The sequence below is a fragment of the Schistocerca piceifrons genome, chromosome 11 (assembly GCF_021461385.2).
Source record: "Schistocerca piceifrons isolate TAMUIC-IGC-003096 chromosome 11, iqSchPice1.1, whole genome shotgun sequence".
Taxonomy (NCBI): domain Eukaryota; kingdom Metazoa; phylum Arthropoda; class Insecta; order Orthoptera; family Acrididae; genus Schistocerca; species Schistocerca piceifrons.
Window position 1 is genome coordinate 173718778 of NC_060148.1, and position 19374 is coordinate 173738151.

Genomic DNA, 19374 nt, shown 5'->3' on the forward strand with positions numbered 1-19374 from the left:
GTGAGAGAAAATATCATTGTTAAATCTTTTAGTAGGTCGACATAAATAATGCTCATAATGGTAATGAAGACCATCTTATATATAGAGGACAATGATGCTGAGGAAAGTTGAGATAATGAATGTCAGTGATCTTACAAGGTCATTTTGGTTTTATAAACTAAGAAATTTTTAGGCTGACTTTGCAATCTAATAAAAAAATGGTAAAAATGTACTTTCCTTAAAAATTGCTTGAAAATTAAGGTGCACCTTACAGTCTGTAAAATATGGTAGTTGTTTTCTTCGAACACATTTTGATTTGATCTGATGAGCTCACATCAATGTACTTAAGGATTTTTGCTGCTGTCCAAATGGTCATCAGATTGCATATAGTGATCTGCAGAACAAAACAGTATTTGTACTCTGCCACTGTTCTTTACTATCTCCTTATTTCATCTCACCATGGGTCTTAATACAGTCCTATTACAGTAGCACTCAAAAATGTTTTATAGAAAGCATTTGTTACAATTACATAAACATAAATGTGTAATACAAAAAACTGCCATTGCGTAATTGAAGGATATGAAATTGTAATCTATTTATTACAAGTCTGCATATCTATTTGCATGAGATATGAGAGACAATTGTCAGAGCATGTGTTTCCATAAGTGCTGATGTGATAAGAAATACCACTCCATCCATGGTAAGAAGATCGCAGCACTGCACTGATACCAATGGTCATCACTTCGAACACCTTCTGTAAATGGATGTTCAAGCCACCTTTTTGGCCTTCATTGACCTTCAAAGACATTAGTGTTAAACATCATCGGATTCATCTCCATAGCTGCCATCAGAAAATAAGTATCAAACTGTAGCATCCCATTTAAAAAGTAAAGTTGACCTTTATATCTCTGAATCAACCAATTTCATACTGTGGCCCCTGTTGTACCATGCAACTTTTGTCCCACAAATCTCTCAACTCCTATCATACTTTCAGAGTTACTCTTGGTGGCGATAGTTAGTGACTCACCCTGTATACTCCACACCATCAGAAAAAAAAATGTTAAATTTATTTTTGTCACTCCATAAAACCTTAAATCTGTCTTTGGCATTCCAAGTTCAAGGTTTCCGTGGAAAGTCTATCCTGTCCCTAGTTTTTGAATTTATGAGCTGGTTTATTTCATTTATCATGTAAATCGCCTGTTACTAAGTGACTTTTTATGGTAGACGTGCGTGGGCTCAGTCCATTATGTTGCTTCAGATCATCCCTGATTTGTTGAGGTGTTTCTCTTGGAGCTACAGCTGATTGCCTACAAATCATTCTGTCCTTAGCACAAACCATTTCAGATGAGAATAGCTCGAGGTTGTACCAAGACCTTCTCATCTCAAATACGTTGAAATAAGCCATTATCAGCCAACGTGCTACTTTGACTATATTACACTTCCAAATACAGCATTTTCTTTCGCTGCACTCATTCTATTAAATATTCTTTTCATTTATTTTTCTTTGACATGTGCATTATATAAATTATATTCTCATCAACTAGGTAGTAACAAATTATATGGAACCACTTTAAGAGTAGATCTAGATGCTTCAGTCTGGAACCTCACGACTCCTACAGTCACAGGTTCAAATCCTGCCTTGGACATGAATTTGTTGAGTATCCTTAGGTTGTTTAGGTTTAATTAGTTCTAGGGGACTGATGACCTCAGATGTTAAGTTCCATAGTGCTCAGAGCCATTTGAACCATTTTAACAATTGTTAAGCATTGCATTTGCTGTAACCTAAGAGAAAACTTTATATATTATTTTCTTCATATTATTTTTTAAAAAAGCATAGCAACTGTATACCAATAAGATTGTAACAATGAGAAGTCTTTGCTGTTAGATTCATAAGCATCGGACCCACCTTAAATTTCAAGGTGGTGGGTTACTCTGCGAAAAAATCTACCATGATTGCCAGTGTCTCTGACAGCACACTCTTTTGACTGGAAGTCCCTCAAAGAGGCTCACTCACCTTAAGTGATTGTTCTCACCTTAGGTCATATCTCCCAAATTCCCACAGAGGGACCAATGAAATAAAATAAATAAATAAATCAATGTCTTTCATCCTCGCTCTTCATCAAGGATGCTCGGACCTTAGCTTATTGGTTACTGTTACTTGCTGTTCATGCCATTGACTTTGCACACTTGTTAGTTGTTGCAATATGCCATACTCTGTAGCAGTGCTAGACTGTTACCTCCCAGTCTTGAAGACATGCCAAACAGTTTGTTTCACATCAAGCAAGTGTTCCATTTTGTTATACTTCTAGTTCTCTACAAGTAAACAATCACTGAGTGAATACCTGAGTTATAGTGGTTAATGAATACCATGCCATCAAGGCAAGTTACATACTTTTGAGCTAAAAGAATATATACTTACATTGTTGTATGATTTTCCTCATTTACTAGATACGTAACCACAGCAGCATGAAGCGCTTGATGAAGTGACACTTACATGCATTGCTCTTCTGTGACTGCATGCAAGCAGTACTGACAGCATAACAACACAACTGAAAAATACTTCTGAGCACTGCTGTAACCTAACAAAACACTCCAAATACTGTTATCTGCATATTTGCAGAGACTTTTTTGACCTCCTTGCTGTAGTTCATTTGCAGTACATACAGCACCACCACTATGCTGTACTGCGAAGGTATTACAAATGAGAAACAAATTTTTTTGTTCTGCTCAGTTACAGGCCAGCTAAGGTTTTACATTTCTTTATGCTACTCCCTCATCTGTACACGTATTTCTCTCCACTCACCTGATGTATAGTTTCTATCTTGTCTTTTTGGAATTATTTTGTTGTGGAGAATTTATCAACTCAATTCGGTTTCTGTATTTGGTTTGGTTTTCAATTTCTTGCTTATTTATACAAGTGTCTTGTAGGTCTTTGTGCACTTCTGTAAGCCAATGAGTTTTTTAATAAAAAAAGATTCAGTGCTGCTGCACAGTTTTTCTTTTCAGTATGCTAAGACTCATTACCCTTCTTTGCCAAATTTTGGCCTCAGTTATTTTCCTACATATTTATGTATACTTGTCTATTGTTTCTGAATTTAAATGTTTGTACTGGTGTTCTGTTTCCTAATATCTTTTCTTTTTTCGTAATTTTCATTATCATTTGTTAAATCTGAAATCAGTGTTTATGATGCAGATGTGTATTCTGGCCAAATGACTGCCTTGTGAGTCAGAGGTTCTGCAGTTTTGGAGAATGAATTTTTACTATGAACATCTGTTTACTGTAATGGAAAGTCCATCTTCCATAGTCTTCCTCTTGTGGCTCCATTTTCTCCACCATTTGGCTATATGAGTTATCATAGATCCTTAAATTTGTCTTCCCCTGATACTCTCATACTCAGTATTTGAGTGGGATTTTGCAGTATTGCTGTTCCCCATTACTGCTTCTTATCAGAGGAGATGAGTAGTCATGCTTTTCGTACTGTTTTTCTTTCTCTCTGTTTTGTACCTTCTCTACACCATCAGTATTTCATAAATTATCTACAAAAGTATAACAGACAATTTTGACATCAATTTTCTAACCAAGTAGTATTCAACTTCTGGTATTATGTTCTGACAAGTGCTCCATCTGTTCAATGTTCATTTTCCTATATGGTCTGAAAGAAGAATGGAGTTAGTCCATTGCCTTGGCTAAAGTCTGTTCTTATATCAAATGAGGCTGAAGTTCTTTTAAAAGGACTCATGTTGTATTCTGCATGTCAGATTTTTTAAGAATTTTGAATAAAAGCAGTCGTGCTTTATAGTCATAAGCCTTCTAAAATTTTACAAATGTATTCCAATAGTATTTTGCCACTTTAGTCCTTCATCAATCTGCCCATCACAGGACCTTCCTGTCCTAAGCCATCCCTGATATATCTTGTATTTTAGAATTTCTGCTGTTGTTTTCTCCTTGAACCTTTCATGGAATTTCTTTTAATCTTCTGTGAACATGATTATCAGTTAATCTAGGCCAGGAACCACTATTATTAATCAGTGGTAATGGTCAATTTCAACAGGTATCTATATCTGACTATGAAATTTATTAAGTTCTTGGAATTGTGCTTTGTTATTGGCACATAAGCTATGTGATGTTCTCAAATCATATTAGTGTTGATTGCATATATTTTTAGTGATTTAGTGATATATATATGTGGGGTGGCACGGATGGTTATCTGCCAACAATTTAGCTAACTGTCTTTTTCTTACCATTTGTCCTTTTTTCTTACATCCACAGTCAGGCAGACATTTATAAATGAAAACATTTCCTCCCTGGACTGTTATGGTACATATTTATTCAAAATTAATTTGGCAGCTGTACAATTCTCAAGTGGTAAGTCAGTGTGATGTCTGAAACCTTTATAATTCCTTTTGAGGTAGTACTTTCCTTGAGTTAACTGTGTTTGCAAATTCCATAGTCATTACAAGACTGGAGTCTTCATAATCTGTATGTCCAGACAATGTTAGTACTTAATGTACTAATTTCTGTCGGTCATATCATACTGCACATCTTTATATACACTCCCCAATGACTAGGCATGACATGTAATAACTTCGACATAGTTCATAGTAAGCTGTCACCTGAGAATGGCATAAGTCAAAATTCCAGTTGTGAATACATTTAATTAATAGCAGTTTAGGCAGAAAGTGTTCTCATCTCCATTCTGTACCAATCTGAGGATAAAAATTTAATAAAATTCTTATGTTTTCCTCTGGAACTTCAACAGATGCTTCTCAACATAGTTCTCAGGACTGTTTTGCTTTCTGCATTGTTCTTGTTAACTTGATTTATTGATGAATGTGCATCAATTATTGTGTACCTCTCATCTAAATATTGGATTATTTCAGGGGGTGAGTCTTTCTGGAGGTAATGGAAAAATTTGGTACTGATTGCAACATAGATTTGACGTTTACGAATGCAGAGCCTAGTTCTGGGATAGTTTCGCGAATTTCTTCCCTGTGTTCTCTGTAAAAATCTACAGTTCTCTGAATGTGGTATTTTCTTCATCTGTGAATGTGCTGTTTTGTAATACCAATTTTGTTATACATTTATAGTGTCTGAAAGTATTTTGAGTTTCCCAATATTTATTAATGTTTGTGTATTTAATGGTTCAGGTCTGTATGTAGTTCTGGATGTGAACTTAAGGATGGGTTTAGAAGTCGCTCCTCACCTCTGCAAGTTCATCTGGGCTGCCCAGAGCACAAAGGCCCAAATGTTTCATTTATGATAATCGATTCTTCTGTCAGTGAATGGCAGTTTTCAAAATAAAAAAAGGTGAACGAAAATTTTACACAAGGTGGAAGTGCATGACAGGTTAAAAATGTGAAGTATCTAGTAGGAAGTATGGCTACAACCAAATTACTAGCTTGTGTAGTTATTTACAGTACTGAAGACAAATTGAGAAAATGGAAAGTGAATTCTGACTAATATTCTGTTTCATTAACTGCAACAGTTTATCATGTCCTCTTTAATGATATTTTCAAGCTTCACTTACAGCATTTGGTGGACCAATCACATGTTGGTGGGTGTTAATATAAATCTATTTAGTTACTGTCCCATCAGTTGTAAATCACTGGCCATTTCTTGAAATGTTTCAGGTGGAAGCCTCAACAAGATATGCATCTGATAGTGCAAGGTAAGTTTTCATAATTCACTGTAGAACTTTTTGAGAAATATTAATTATTATTTATTGTGAGAGTACTTCAGAAATAAAATGCACTACTTTAATTATTCAGAATTACCAATAAGCACCAACATTACAAGGCAGTATTGTCAGTAATGCTGTTCTGTGCAACAACCATTATGTGACTGTTCCTAGATAAATAGAGCTCATGTCTAATATCTGTACAGGAAGACAAAGGTTCCGGTGGTATATCAGCAGCTGTATTGTGCTTAATCCAGAACATCACTTGAAAATCACTGACATTCAACAAATTCATCTTGATAGCCACAAGCTAATGTCATACTGCAGTAGAACAAGGAAGGGTGAGTGGCTATAAATCAAAAAATTGGAGCTGATTCCCAGCCTTTCAGATCAATGAATATAGTGTTGGAGAACTCTTTCAATGCTGTGCCACAGTGGTGCTCAGGAAACACACAAGCTTGTAGTGGTGACAGTTTACAGGCCATTATCAAGAAGAATTGTGAGTAGCTGGTGCCAGTTTCAGTAAGGTAGCGAAGACTTAACTGGTAAATCCTCATTCTCTTTGTTCCTCCATCATCCTGGTGTGATCCTGAAGGCTGGCTCATTCATTAGACACATTACAGGTGACAAGGTAATGTATAATTCCTAGCTCTGGGTCAACAGTAGGGTTCACACATACCCTCTGGTACAGGCCAGGCCCAGAGAGTGGTGACTGTTACTTTCCCAAATGCCAGTTGGTCCCTCTGTCAGGAGTTCGGGAGGTGCGAACAGTCATTTACGGTGTGTGAATCCCCCTCTGAAGGGACACCCAATTGGAAGGAGCATGCCATTGGAGATGTTGGCAATCATGGGGATTTTTTGCAGTGGCTCAATCAATGTCTTAGAGTGTGTCTATTAAATGAGGGTAATGATTTCAAGGCCATACGAGCTGTACATCAATTCCTCATGGTATCACGTACCGGAGGTGGTCAGTCTTTTCTACGGTTAATGCTTGCATTATTCTGAAAGGTGTTGTTGCAGTTGCAGGCCCTGTGACATTATTTTGTCATTTATATAATACAACTTTGCTTCTGAAGACGTATTGTGATTTTCAGGCCCTACAACTGCTTACAGCATCACTCCTCCAGAGTTATCCTGTTTGTGTTGAGGACCATTGTTCACTAAATTCTTCACATGGTGTTCTTTACCTTCTGATGTTAGATGGCCTCACTGAGAGAGAAATCCACACTTCCCTCTAATCATGGCATCACTGTGGCCCATTGAGTAATGAAAAAGATTGATGCAAACTTAAAGCCCACATGCACTCTTTTTCTACCATTTGCTCAAGTAGTGTTTGCCTCAAAGATTAAGGCAGACTATGAAGTCATCATGGTCCAACCATACATTACAAACAAAATGAGTTCAACATTATAATAAAACACATATCCTGTCAAAACATGGCCAAATGTGTTGCTCTTGGCAGAGATGCTCATGAGGGCAGCTGTTTGCCTCCTCTCTGCTGTATCAGTTGTAATCCCATGAATGTCCCATGTGTCTTAATGAGTGAGCCATCCAGGAGATCTGAGTGAAGGACATCAAACTCCACCTTGTCACTCATAGTTGTTTGCTAGTCAAGATCCTTGCATTTTACCATCTGGCATTTACAGTATCATTTTTGCTATGCCATGAATAATGGAGAATATGCCCACCCAGACTTGCAACTTCAAGTTCAGTATTGCAGTAGTGCAATCACTCAGGTCACAGTAGCATCTCCTTCTCCTCCTGCAGCTGCACAACAAGCCATCAAATCCTTGCCCCTGATGACGAAATCACCTGCTACACAACTATCAGGCTGATAGGACAAAAGCAGTACTCCCACAAATACTTTCTACAGCTAAAAACGTAGTCTTCATCTGCCAACTAGAAAGTTCTAAGAAATCAAACAAAAATGAACGGTTTTCTCCTTCCCTGACTTAGAGATCCCCTTCAGTGCTCTTGGCACACATACCCTCACCCAGCTGACCTCCATTTTGCTGGTGCCCACTGCCTACCGATTTTCTGCCATGGAATTCACAGGCTGACCCAAGGAGAATGACAAAATGTTTGTAGATCTCATGAACAGGATTCTCCAGCCTCTGCCCCTGTAGCAGTGAATTTTTGAAGGCTGGTACTCGGCAACCGCAAGGTGACTGTCATTTGTTCCCTCCTCCCCAATCCCCATTATGACTCTTCTCCAATGGCACATTTGTGGTACTAGACCCAACAAGGAGGAATTACAGCTGCTCTTGGAATTGCAGTGTTCGCTTGTTTTCTGCTTCCAAGAAAAAAATTGTCCTCACAACCCCTTTGACCTCTCATATTTCGTTCTGGGACTCTGTGACCTTTCCCCCAAGGACTGCATTCCACCTCATGGAGCCATGCTGGTCATCCATCTCACTGAACACTCGTTGGGTAGCTGCTTTTTCCTCCTTCATTTCACCTTTTCTCTTTGTAACATCTACATCCCTCTGTTATTTGCTGTTACGAAGTCAGACTTACTCCAGCTCATTGGTCAGCTCCTTCACTCATTTTTGCTACTTCGTGACTTCAGTTCCCACCATCTGCTTTGAGGCTCCCGGAACACCGTCCAAGAGGTTACCTCTTAGCTGACCTTCTGAATCATCCCTCTTAGCACTGGAGCACCCATGTTTCTTTCAGATTCCATTCACATTTATTACCATTTGGTCCTCTCATTCTGCACTGTCCAGCTCACCCGTCATCTTGAATGGCCCACTCCCTCTGACACATACTCAAGTGATCACTTTCTGTGTGCTATCCATTTTCCGACTTCTACCCCACCTGAGTGCAAACCCAGTTGGCAGGTTTCTAAGGCTTCTAAGGTTTCTTTACTCCTCCCTCACGACCTTCACATAGCTGTGATGACCAAGTAAAGCATCTTCCAAACGTTATCCTTCCGTTGCAGACTGTTCAATTCCATGCACTTCAAGTTTACTGTAGCATGTCCTGGTCCCTGGCGGACTGAGGTGTGCAGGAATGTGATTCGCTTGTGGAGATGTGCTCTCCACATTTTGAACCATCATCCTTATACATCTGTTTATATGGTTTGGCTTTGTCGGACACATTTATCTGAGTATCATTGTCTTTGCTATCCCCATTAACCATATTATGGATTCTCCCACCAGCCATCTCACCTCCCTTTTTTTCAAGGATTTTACAATCTGTTGCAGTTCTACATCAACTTGTCTCCTTGAGCAGCGTCTTCAGCGTCGTTCCTTTCGTCTTTTCTCATGAAGCTTGTGCAGTGGCTTTCACTATCCACTTCCAAAACCTTTTGTATGAATATTTCTCGGTGAAATGAGTTTCTTACACCATCCTACATCTTGCGCCTTTTGTTCTTCCATTCGCCGAAACTAGAAAATTCCTGGGGCTCATGTCTGATACGAAACTTCCTTGGTCCTCCCATGTATTCTTACTAAGCTCTACGTAGTACCTAGTTCCTCAGTGTCTTACATCTCCTAAGTGGTACTTCCAGGTGAGTTGATGAGACCACCCTGCTCCGTTTTCTTTATCCCATGTCCATTCATAACTAGAGTGTGGGTGTTTAGTTTATTCCTCTGTACCTCTGTCCATCATATGGTGTCTTAACACACTCCACCACCACGGAATACGTTTCGCCACTGGTGGCTTTTTCACTAGCCCAGTTGAGTGTCTGTGCAGAAGATACTGAACTACTAGATATACTGGCATGATGTCCTCCTCAGTGGATAGGCATGTTGTATCTCTCTCATGTGTGGCCACTCATACTATTCCCTCATATTTGAAGACTCCCTTTCCTGCCAGTAAGGGACATGCCATTCTTCTGTTACCTCCCGGAGTTCACTTTTGACTTTTGCTTCGGCAGCCTAACTTCACGGTACCTGCCACATTAATGATGGTTGTGAACCCTTCGCCACCTTGGCTTCATGTAGCAGCCCATGTTTATTGTGGACTTCATTTTCTTCACTTTTATAAGCAGGACCCATTGTAGGAAAAAATGGATAAGTAGTATGGACTAACCTGTCATCAAGGTACAAAATTCGTTGCAATATTATGCTCTACACGAATTGTACTTACTGACAGTATGGCCACCAGTTGATTAACTCAAAATTTTTATCAGTATTATACACCATCACTTGACCCTTTGAGAAATGTAGTAGCCATCCTACTGAATATTTGTGACTGAAGTCCGCAATGAGTTTCATTTTTATCTCTGATTTAAACATATTAACGTTTACATGTACCTCAAATCCTTCAACTAAACGTTTCAAGTGTACATATGAATTGACAATGTCGCAAGAGCCAGGAGGTATTGCCACAACTTCCCCATTCTCTAGACGCAATTTATTATTAATTCAGTGACGTTAGCTATGCTTTCGTGTGTTTCCAGACCAGTTGATTCTGTACATCACTACTATCTGCTCATCTATTGGAGGAAAGTAGTTTGCATTCAATTTAGACCAATTAGCATTTGAGTGTACGTAATTACATTGCAGCCTCAAATGATGTGGAGACTTGCATACTGCTTGTTTTTATGCAATTTTCTGGAAAAATACCATGCAGAAATATCATCAGAGGTATGAACTGAAGTTATGGTAGTGTCAAACATTGTACAACAGCTGGTTCCTATTGGTAAAATGAGAACACAATCTTTCATGTGACCTTAAATGACAAAGCGCTACATACCCTGAACAACATCTACATTGACAGTTCCACGTTTCTTGGGTTTCCACACTGTCTCAGGCCATGTATCCTACATAAACACGCTGTAAAATATCGCGATTTTAAGTTTTCTGATGAGTTTAAGCGGATCTATGTTTTTAATCCTTCTTTCCAGTACCACTGCTGTGGGCTTTTTCTTAAATGTACAACCCAAGTTATTTCCTGTATTGTAAATATAAGCCTTTACCCATAGCGATGGCCTCCATGGTCATATTATGCCTTTTAACTGCTTGTAATTACTTTTCGCATTTTTGGACGTTCTGTACTGCTTGAAATATATCAGGTCTCCTAGCTAATGAAACCAGTGGCTGACAGCCCAGCAAATGGAGGTATCATAAACAGAATTGGTCCACCAGATCTCTTTGGTATTGGTAGCAACCTATGCCTTTTAACACATCCTTTCCTTCCTTCTTTCTGCCTCTAGGCTCGTTTTGCCGCTGTCACGAATTTTTTAAACATCACATAGGTTTTTCTTCTTGTTTAGTATGCAGTGAGCTGCATTCAGTATTTGCTTGAAGGTTAGTCCAGTACCCAAACATTGCCTTATCAACCACATATGCAGACATAGGTTGTCCTACATGAATATCAGTCCCTTGACATACCTGCGCAGCCTTATCAATGAGTATTTGGTGTGCAATATGGTGATCTTTGTTTGTAGTGTAGGCGATTGTGTGCTCTTTGCGTACATTGTCCAAAGCATCAAAGCCCTTATCACCATAAGCTAGGTGCTATTTCAATTTTGTTCCAACTCCGTAGAAATTGTATCCAGAGATACAAAATTCCGATCGCTGCTTCTCGAGAATACCACCTCCAACTTTGTTGATACGTTTCCTAGCACTCATATCACACTACTGCATGGTTTGAGCTTTGCTTTTCGTATTACATAGCAAAATGCGAGTGTTCACCCAGCTGTAGTGCTTTGATGAGAAACTAAGCCATTTCATCAATGCTCTGTTCCCTCAACATCTTATGACCTGCTGTATGAGGAACATATTGGGTTCAAAGCGTTCCCATAATTCGTTTGTAACATCAATAGGTTTGTTCTTAATTCTGTGGTGAATAATGTGATTATACTTGCAATGATTTGTGGCTGGATGTTCAGACATTTGCACGTACGTTGAAGATTAAATTGCTTCCACATTCGGTTTCTATTTATCCAGTTCAACCATTTGGCAGTATTAGTTTCCAAATGAGAGAATGTTGAATAGTGATTTATCCCACATCATTCCAATTCTGCTTTGAAATGCCTATCGTAAAATTCACTTCCATCATATGCCTCAAGTCTGTTGGGCAGTCAATTTAGTCCTGTGTGCAACAATTATTCAGAAACCTCTGTGCCTGTGACCGTGTGTGCCTGTGACTGTGAGAATGTAGTTGAAACCATTATTTGATTGTAAGTAGTCCTGTGTATCTAAGAGATGAGCCTGCCATGCATAATCCATTCCTCGTATTATCAGATATATTCTGCATGCAGGTCTGTAAAGCTCATGAACAACTCTCTCCACAATTACTCGACGATGCATATTTTTCTAAGCTCAGGTAAGATCGATAACATTTTGTTCATGTAATCTGCATTCTCTTGCCTAACTGAAGCTGTAAACAGGCGTAATCGAGCTATGATTTCATTTAGTTACCATAATTTATATACTTCAGAGGCAGATTGTTTAGTCTTTCTTGCTGAACTTCGACTTTTACCTACACTATGTGGAGCTGCTACTGCTGCTGTAGTTACAGTCCTGTATTTGTCGCTCTATGAGATATCCATTCATCCTTTCGGGGTTTTACATGCGTTGATCATGCTTAATATTGCACCACATGTTTTTATAGTTTCAGGGTATATTTTTAACACTCGCCATTTTCAAAATTATTAACTGTAACAGCCAAGGCAATCTTCCAAATTCCTTGTTAACAATTCTTACTGCCTTCGTGGTTAAACATATTGTGTGCTTTCCTAAGAAATATGGTTTCGCCCTGATGACCCCATATGTTCTGTCTTAACTCAGCATGCCTCCTCCTCCTCCTCCTCCTCCTCCTCCTCCTGTTTCTGCTTCAATCCATAGTACATGACAGCTCTTTCAGCCTGTCAGTTACTGGCTTAAATATTACTGAGAGATAATGGTCTTGTTGCAGTTGACCTTACTTTCACCAAAGTAACTTCAGTCAAATTTCCAGTTTTTAACATTACACTTTCTCATCAACATGTTGGTGTAAACTAAGCCATTGCTGGCCGTTGTGGCCGAGAGTTTCTAGGTGCTTCAGTCTGGAACCGTGCGACCGCTACAGTCGCAGGTTCGAATCCTGCCTCGGGCATGAATGTTTCTGATGTCCTTAGGTAGGTTGGGTTTAAGTAGTTCTATGTTTTAGGGGACTGATGACCTCAGATGTTGAGTCCCATACGGCTCAGAACCATTTGAACCATTTTTGAACTACGCCATTTTTGAGACAGTTTACAACTTAGGTTTACTTTGAGACAATTGGTGGTGACGGGCATGAAGTGCCTTAGCTATCACATCGATATTTCACACATACATTAGTTTTATACTGACTCCTTTAGTTTTCTCGTTGACACACAGTTCATATTTCTGTATATGAACATTCAACACCTCAAATTTATAGCACCTCTCTTAACAAGACCTTCAGTTCCATTAATTTAGTGTTGATTGCCTCCATTTTTTGGTCAAACGCACGTGCTTTGCGTCCTCTTAAAGAATATGCAACACATCTGCAAATTTGTACATAGTGTAAAATATACTGACACATGCGCATTTTGGTGCATTGCCTTTTTGAAGAATCTAGTTAAAGTTCTGTTTCTATGGACTCTCATTCAATTCACTAGTTTTATATGTAACCAGCAAGCTATGCTGAGAGTTATTCCAGCAATCCTTACATATAACGAATTCAATGAGTAACATCTCTGTTCCTACATGTGCTTCGAAAATATGCTTTAATTCAGATTGCCTGTTCGAAAGTTACAAGGTTGGTGCATTCCAGACAAACAGCTTTTGGATGCTTAAGTATGTCTCACTGAAATAAAATATATTGACTTGCATGCGGCGAGCAAAGCAGAAATATCTGCACATATCCTGATTTCCCACAAAGATGTTGCCAAATAAGAATGTGCTGTTTTGTTTTACTTTTTCAGGTGGTGGAATATCACTGCCTGTTAGTCCTTCAATTCCGTGCAAAATCTCCTGCAGTAGCTGATATTTTAACTGAAACAGTATTTTTGAAAAATATATACATGCTCTAAGTGGACTCCCGCAGGATACGTCAACAGTGTAAACATTTGATTATTTTCCGCAGCATGAAGCCCAATAACCAAAGCACTTCTAATATGAGGAAGTAATGATCCATTCGTCTCGTTCTTCTGGTTTACACCTTCATCATTGCAGGACCAGTCATTTAAAGACCCTTGGGGTGAGACTGTTTTGTCCACTTGGTCATGGTGGTAACTGTTTATTTACATTGAAATGGAGGGGTTTTATAAAGTATTAGTTACAGCTGGGCATATAAACAAACTTAAAAACGATCGTAATTCAGTGCCCACATCTGGTAATGTTGAATCATACATTGACACTTACGTCAATGCACAGAATGCATCATGGAGTCGAGCTATGGTAGTTTCTAATGAGTGGAGAGTTTGGCAAGCTATCGACAGTAAATTTCTGCACAGTGTGTCGTAGAATTGGAGAATATGCGACTGCCATCTTTGCCAACACTCTAGCTCATCCTGTAGTGGATTTCATTAAATGTTAAAAATCAGCTCTTGTAGATCTGTGCTCCCTCTGTTGTTAAATATTTTAACTGTACCGACTGAATCCCCTACAGAGATTTTATGATCACTTTGTAACATCAGGGGAGAGCAAACTTGTCTGTGGAACAAGGCTGAAATCTGCGTTGACACACTGCATGCTCAATGTCATTAATCCAAGGAGAATATCTTTGTTGTTGTTGTTGTTGTTGTTGTCTTCAGCCCAGAGAGTGGTTTGATGCTGCTCTCCATGCTGCTCTATCCTGTGCAAGCTTCATCATTTCCAAGTAACTACTGCAACCTACATCCTTCTGAATCTGCTTAGTGTACTCATCTCTTGGTCTCCCTCTACGATTTTCACCCTCCATGCTGCCCTCCAGTACTAAATTGGTGATCCCTTGATGCTTCAGAATATGTCCTACCAACCGATCCTTCTCTTAGTCAAGTTCTGCCACAAATTCCTCTTCTCCCCAATTCTATTCAGTACCTTCTCATTAGTTACATGATCTACCCATTTAATCTTCAAACTTCTCCTGTAGCATTCTACCTATGTAATCTTCAACCTTCTCCTGTAGCACCACATTTCGAAAGCTACTATTCTTTTCTTGTGCTAACTATTTATCGTCCACATTTCACAACCATACATAGCTACACTCCATACAAATACCCCAATAAAAATTATTCTAACAAGATTGCGATCAAGACTGTTTTAAATTTTAATTTCAACCCTCAGAATCACCTGATTTAATTAGACTACATTCCATTATCCTCGTTTTGCTTTTGTTGTTCGTCTTATAGCCTCCTTTTAAGACACTGTGTGTTCCGTTCAACTGCTCTTCCAGGTTCTTTGCTGTCTCTGACAAAATTACAGTCTCGTCGGCAAACCTCAAAGTTTTTATTTCTTCACCATAGATTTTAATTCCTATTCCAAATTTTTCTTTAATTTCCTTTACTGCTTGCTGTCTCACTCCCTTCCCAACCACTGCTTCCCTTTCACGCCCCTCGACTCTTAAAACTGCAATCTGGTTTCTGTACAAATTGTAAATGGCCTTTTGCTCCCTGTATTTGACCCCTGCCATCTTCAGAATTTGAAAGAAAGTATTCCAGTCAACATTGTCAAATGCTTTCTCTAAGTCTACAAATGCCTTTCCTTAATCTGTCTTTGAAGATAAGTCGTAGTGTCAGTATTGCGTCACGTGTTCCAACATATTAACGGAATCCAAATATATTTTCCCCGAGGTCGGCATCCACCAGTTTTTCCGTTGGTCTGTAAGGAATTCGTGTTCGTATTTTGCAGCTGTGACTTATTAAACTGACGGTTTGGTAATTTTCACACATGTCATCAACACTTGCTTTCTTTGAGATTGGAATTATTATATTCTTCATGAAGTCTGAGGGTATTTCGCCTGTCTCATACATTTTGCTCACTAGATGGTAGAGTTTTGTCAGTAGTTCTAATGGAATGTTGTCTACTCCTGGGGCATTGTTTCGACTTAAGTCTTTCAGTGCTCTATCAAATTCTTCTCATAGTATCATATCTCCCATTTCATCTTCATCTACATCCTCTTCCATTTCCATAATATCGTCCTCAAGAACATCGCCCTTGTATAGACCCTCTATATACTCCTTCCACCTTTCTGCTTTCCCTTCTTTGCTTAGAACTCGGTTTCCATCTAAGCTCTTGATATTCATACAAGTGGTTCTCTTTTCTCCAAAGGTCCCTTTAATTTTCCTGTAGGCAGTATCTATCTTACCCCTAGTGATATGTGCATCTACATTGTTATATTTGTCTTTTAGCCATCCCTGCTTAGCCATTTTGCACTTCCTGTCGATCTCATTTTTGAGACATTTGTATTCCTTCTTGCCTGCACCATTTACTACATTTTTATACTTTCTCCTTTCATCAGTTAAATTCAATATCTCTTCTGTTACCCAAAGATTTCTACCAGCCCTCGCCTCTTTACCTACTTGATCCTCTGCTACCTTCACTATTCCATCTCTCAAATCTACCCATTCTTCTTCTACTGTATTTCTTTCCCCCATTCCTGTCAATTGTTCCCTTATGCTCTCCCTGAAACTCTATACAACCTCTGGTTCTTCAAGTTTATCCAGGTCACATCTCCTTAAATTCCCACCTTTTTGCAGTTTCTTCAGTTTTAATGTACAGTTCATAACCAATAGATTGTGGTCAGAGTCCACATCTGCCCCTGGAAATGTCTTACAATTTAAAATCTAGTTCGAAAATCTCTGTCTTACCATTACATGATCAATCGGAAAGCTTCCAGAGTCTCCAGGCCTCTTCCAAGTATACAACCTTCTTTCATGACTCTTAAACCAAGTGTTAGCTATGATTAAGTTATGCTCTGTGCAAAATTCTACCAGGCAGCTTCCTCTTTCATTCCTTTTCCCCATTCCATATTCACCTACTACACTTCCTTCTCTTCGTTTTCCTACTATCGAGTTCCAGTCCTCCACGCCTATTTAATTTTCGTCTCCCTTCACTATCTGAATAATTTTTTTTTTTATCTCATCATACATTCCTTCAATCTCTTCATCTGCGGAGCTAGTTAGCATATAAACTTGTACTACTGTGGAAGGTGTGGGCTTCGTGTCATCTTGGCTACAACAACGTGTTCACTGTGCTGTTTGTAGTAACTTATCCATGATGCTATTTTTATTCGTTATTAAACCTACTCCTGCAGTACCCCTATTTGATTTTGTATTTATAACCCTGTATTCACCTGACCCAAAGCCTTGTTCCTCATGCCACGGAACTTCACTACTTCCCACTACATCTAGCTTTAACCTATCCATTTCCCTTTTTAAATTACCTAACGTATGTGCACAACATTGCACACTCCAATATGTAGAACGCCAGTCTTGTTTCTCCTGATAACAACGTCCTCCTGAATAGTCCCCCCCCCCCCCCCCCCTGCGGGTTCGGGGGTAAGAATAGGCCCACGGTATTCCTGCCTGTCGTAAGAGGCGACTAAAAGGAGTCTCAAACGTTTCGGCCTTCTGTGATGGTGCCCTCTTGGGTTTGACCTCCTTTTTTTCAAAATTTCCGTTGTTAGTGCGTGCCATTTGGGGAAGGACACCTTATGTGGTGTTTTTCTATTGGTCCATCATGCTCCGCCATCTTGCATGTTACCTATTGTCGTGTGGGGGGGGGACTACGCCCAACATCTTCTGGGTTGTCTCCTTCTCGCCTTGTGCGCACTCTTCTTCGTAGCGCCTACGACAACTGTGGACCCTTTCAGCACCTGAAATCCAGCACGGTAGCCTGTCCGTTGTGGTGGGGTCGTCATGTACCCTCTTGGTGGTAGCCCCCTGACCACGCAGGGATCGCAGTACAGATGCTAGAGCTGTTTCCTCCCCATGCATGCCAAGGAGTATGTGCCCATCTTGTCTGGGGCACGGGGACTCCGGGCAATGGGATATCGGCCAGGTACCCATTGCTTCGGCTGGGTGGCGCCCTTGGGGAGAGCCCTCGTTCGGAGTAGGTGGCATCTGGGCGGATGTGGCGCAATGAAGCGCAATAAATTACACCAAGCTGGTGGTCGCACGGCCACCAGCGTCTCTAAGCGTGGTAGAGTAGACTTTGATGCTGCACAATATGACCCTCAGTCGTTCCCCTCATTGGCTGCGCCATGGGAGGGACGCCGATCTAGTGCCAAGCGGGAGCCTTACGTACCGCAATACCGTGTCTGCAGCAGGACTGATGGTGACTCCTTTCTTATGACGAAGCCTCTGTTTTTTGTGGAACACCTGGAGGATAAGTTTGGGGAAGTGGCGGGGTTGTCTAAAATGAGGAATGGGTCCATCCTCCTCAAGACGTCCTCCCCAGCCCAGTCACGAGCGTTGCTCTTGTGCGATAAGCTGGGTGACGTCCCTGTTACCGTCACTCCCCACAGTAGCTTAAATATGGTCCAGGAGATTATTTACCATCGTGACCTCTTGTTACAATCCGATGACGAGCTGAGAGCCGACTTGGAACGACATGGTGTCCATTTTGTCCGTCGTGTACATAGAGGGCCCAAGACGAACAGGGTGGCCACCGGTGCCTTTATCTTGGCCTTCGAGGGTGATGTCTTGCCCGAGAAGGTCAAGGTGATGGTTTACCGTTGTGATGTGAAGCCATACGTCCCTCCCCCGATGCGGTGCTTCCAGTGCTGGAAGTTTGGGCATATGTCCTCCCGTTGCCCATCCAGCGCTACATGTCGAGATTGCGGACGCCCCTCTCATCCCGATTCTCCATGTGCGCCTCCGCCTGTATGTGTCAACTGTGGGGAGCACCACTCTCCATGCTCGCCAGATTGCCCCGTTCTTCATAAGGAGCGGAAGATCATGGAATTTAAGACCTTGGACCGGCTTACTTATCGAGAGGCAAAACTGAAATATGAAAGGTTGTATCCTGCTTCCATTCGCACATCTTACGCTGCAGCCACGTTATCATCGCCCATGCGAGCGACAGTTGTCGCCTCATCTGTGCCGCCTTCAGTGGGCCCTTGGGGCCGTGTATCTCTGTCTGCCCCCCCTCGTGTCTGGGGGCAAGCCTTCCTCTGTTGCCCCCTTAGCAGTTGGGGGCAAACCCTCTTCTGTCGCTCCCCCCACGCTTACTTCGGGAGTGACATCTGCTCCACAACCGGGAGGCTCGATCCCTCCCCCTCCTTCTCCGCCGGCGTTGCCTCCGCCGGTTCCTCTCTCGCAGAAGGGGTCCCTCGGGGCTCTCCCTTCCTCTGTTTCTTCTCCTTCCCAGCCAGATGTCAGCCAGTGGCTGAAGGTTCCACCAACTGCTGGTCGTAGGGCTTCTGCATCGTCGTCAGCCTCCGACGCTCCTTCAGAGAAGCTCTCCCAGCCCTCTCACCCTAAGGGCCGACGTGAGAAGAAGGAACGGCATGTGTCCAAGAAGAAGGACGTTCCGGCGGTTTCAGCACCGCCTGCTGTACATAGTCCTGGCTCCGGGGATGAGATGGAGATCCTCGCCTCTGCCGCAGATCTCACCCTCACAGAACCCATGGGGGCCTCTCCTATGGACTCAGCTGACTCTCCCCCAGTGGCGGCAGTTGGCTCTGAAGCGCTGTCTGCCTCTTAGTCACATTCACGCCCTCCCAGTCCCTTCCTGCTTCCATTCTCCAATGGAACTGCGGCGGTTATTTCCGCCACCAATGCTGCTTCTGGGCGATTTCAATGCCCACAACCCTCTATGGGGTGGGACTGTCTCTGATG

General features: G+C 41.0%; 1 protein-coding gene across 1 annotated transcript in view; it reads left to right on the plus strand.

Moving 5' to 3' along the window:
* The window catches only part of LOC124719878 (zinc finger protein 737-like), a 103636-nt gene that overhangs the window by 55882 nt on the left and 28380 nt on the right, over window positions 1-19374 (plus strand). The window contains exon 6 of the mRNA XM_047245059.1: window positions 5611-5648. Within this exon, the coding sequence (XP_047101015.1) occupies window positions 5611-5648 (38 nt within the window). The remainder of the gene's footprint in view (window positions 1-5610; window positions 5649-19374) is intronic.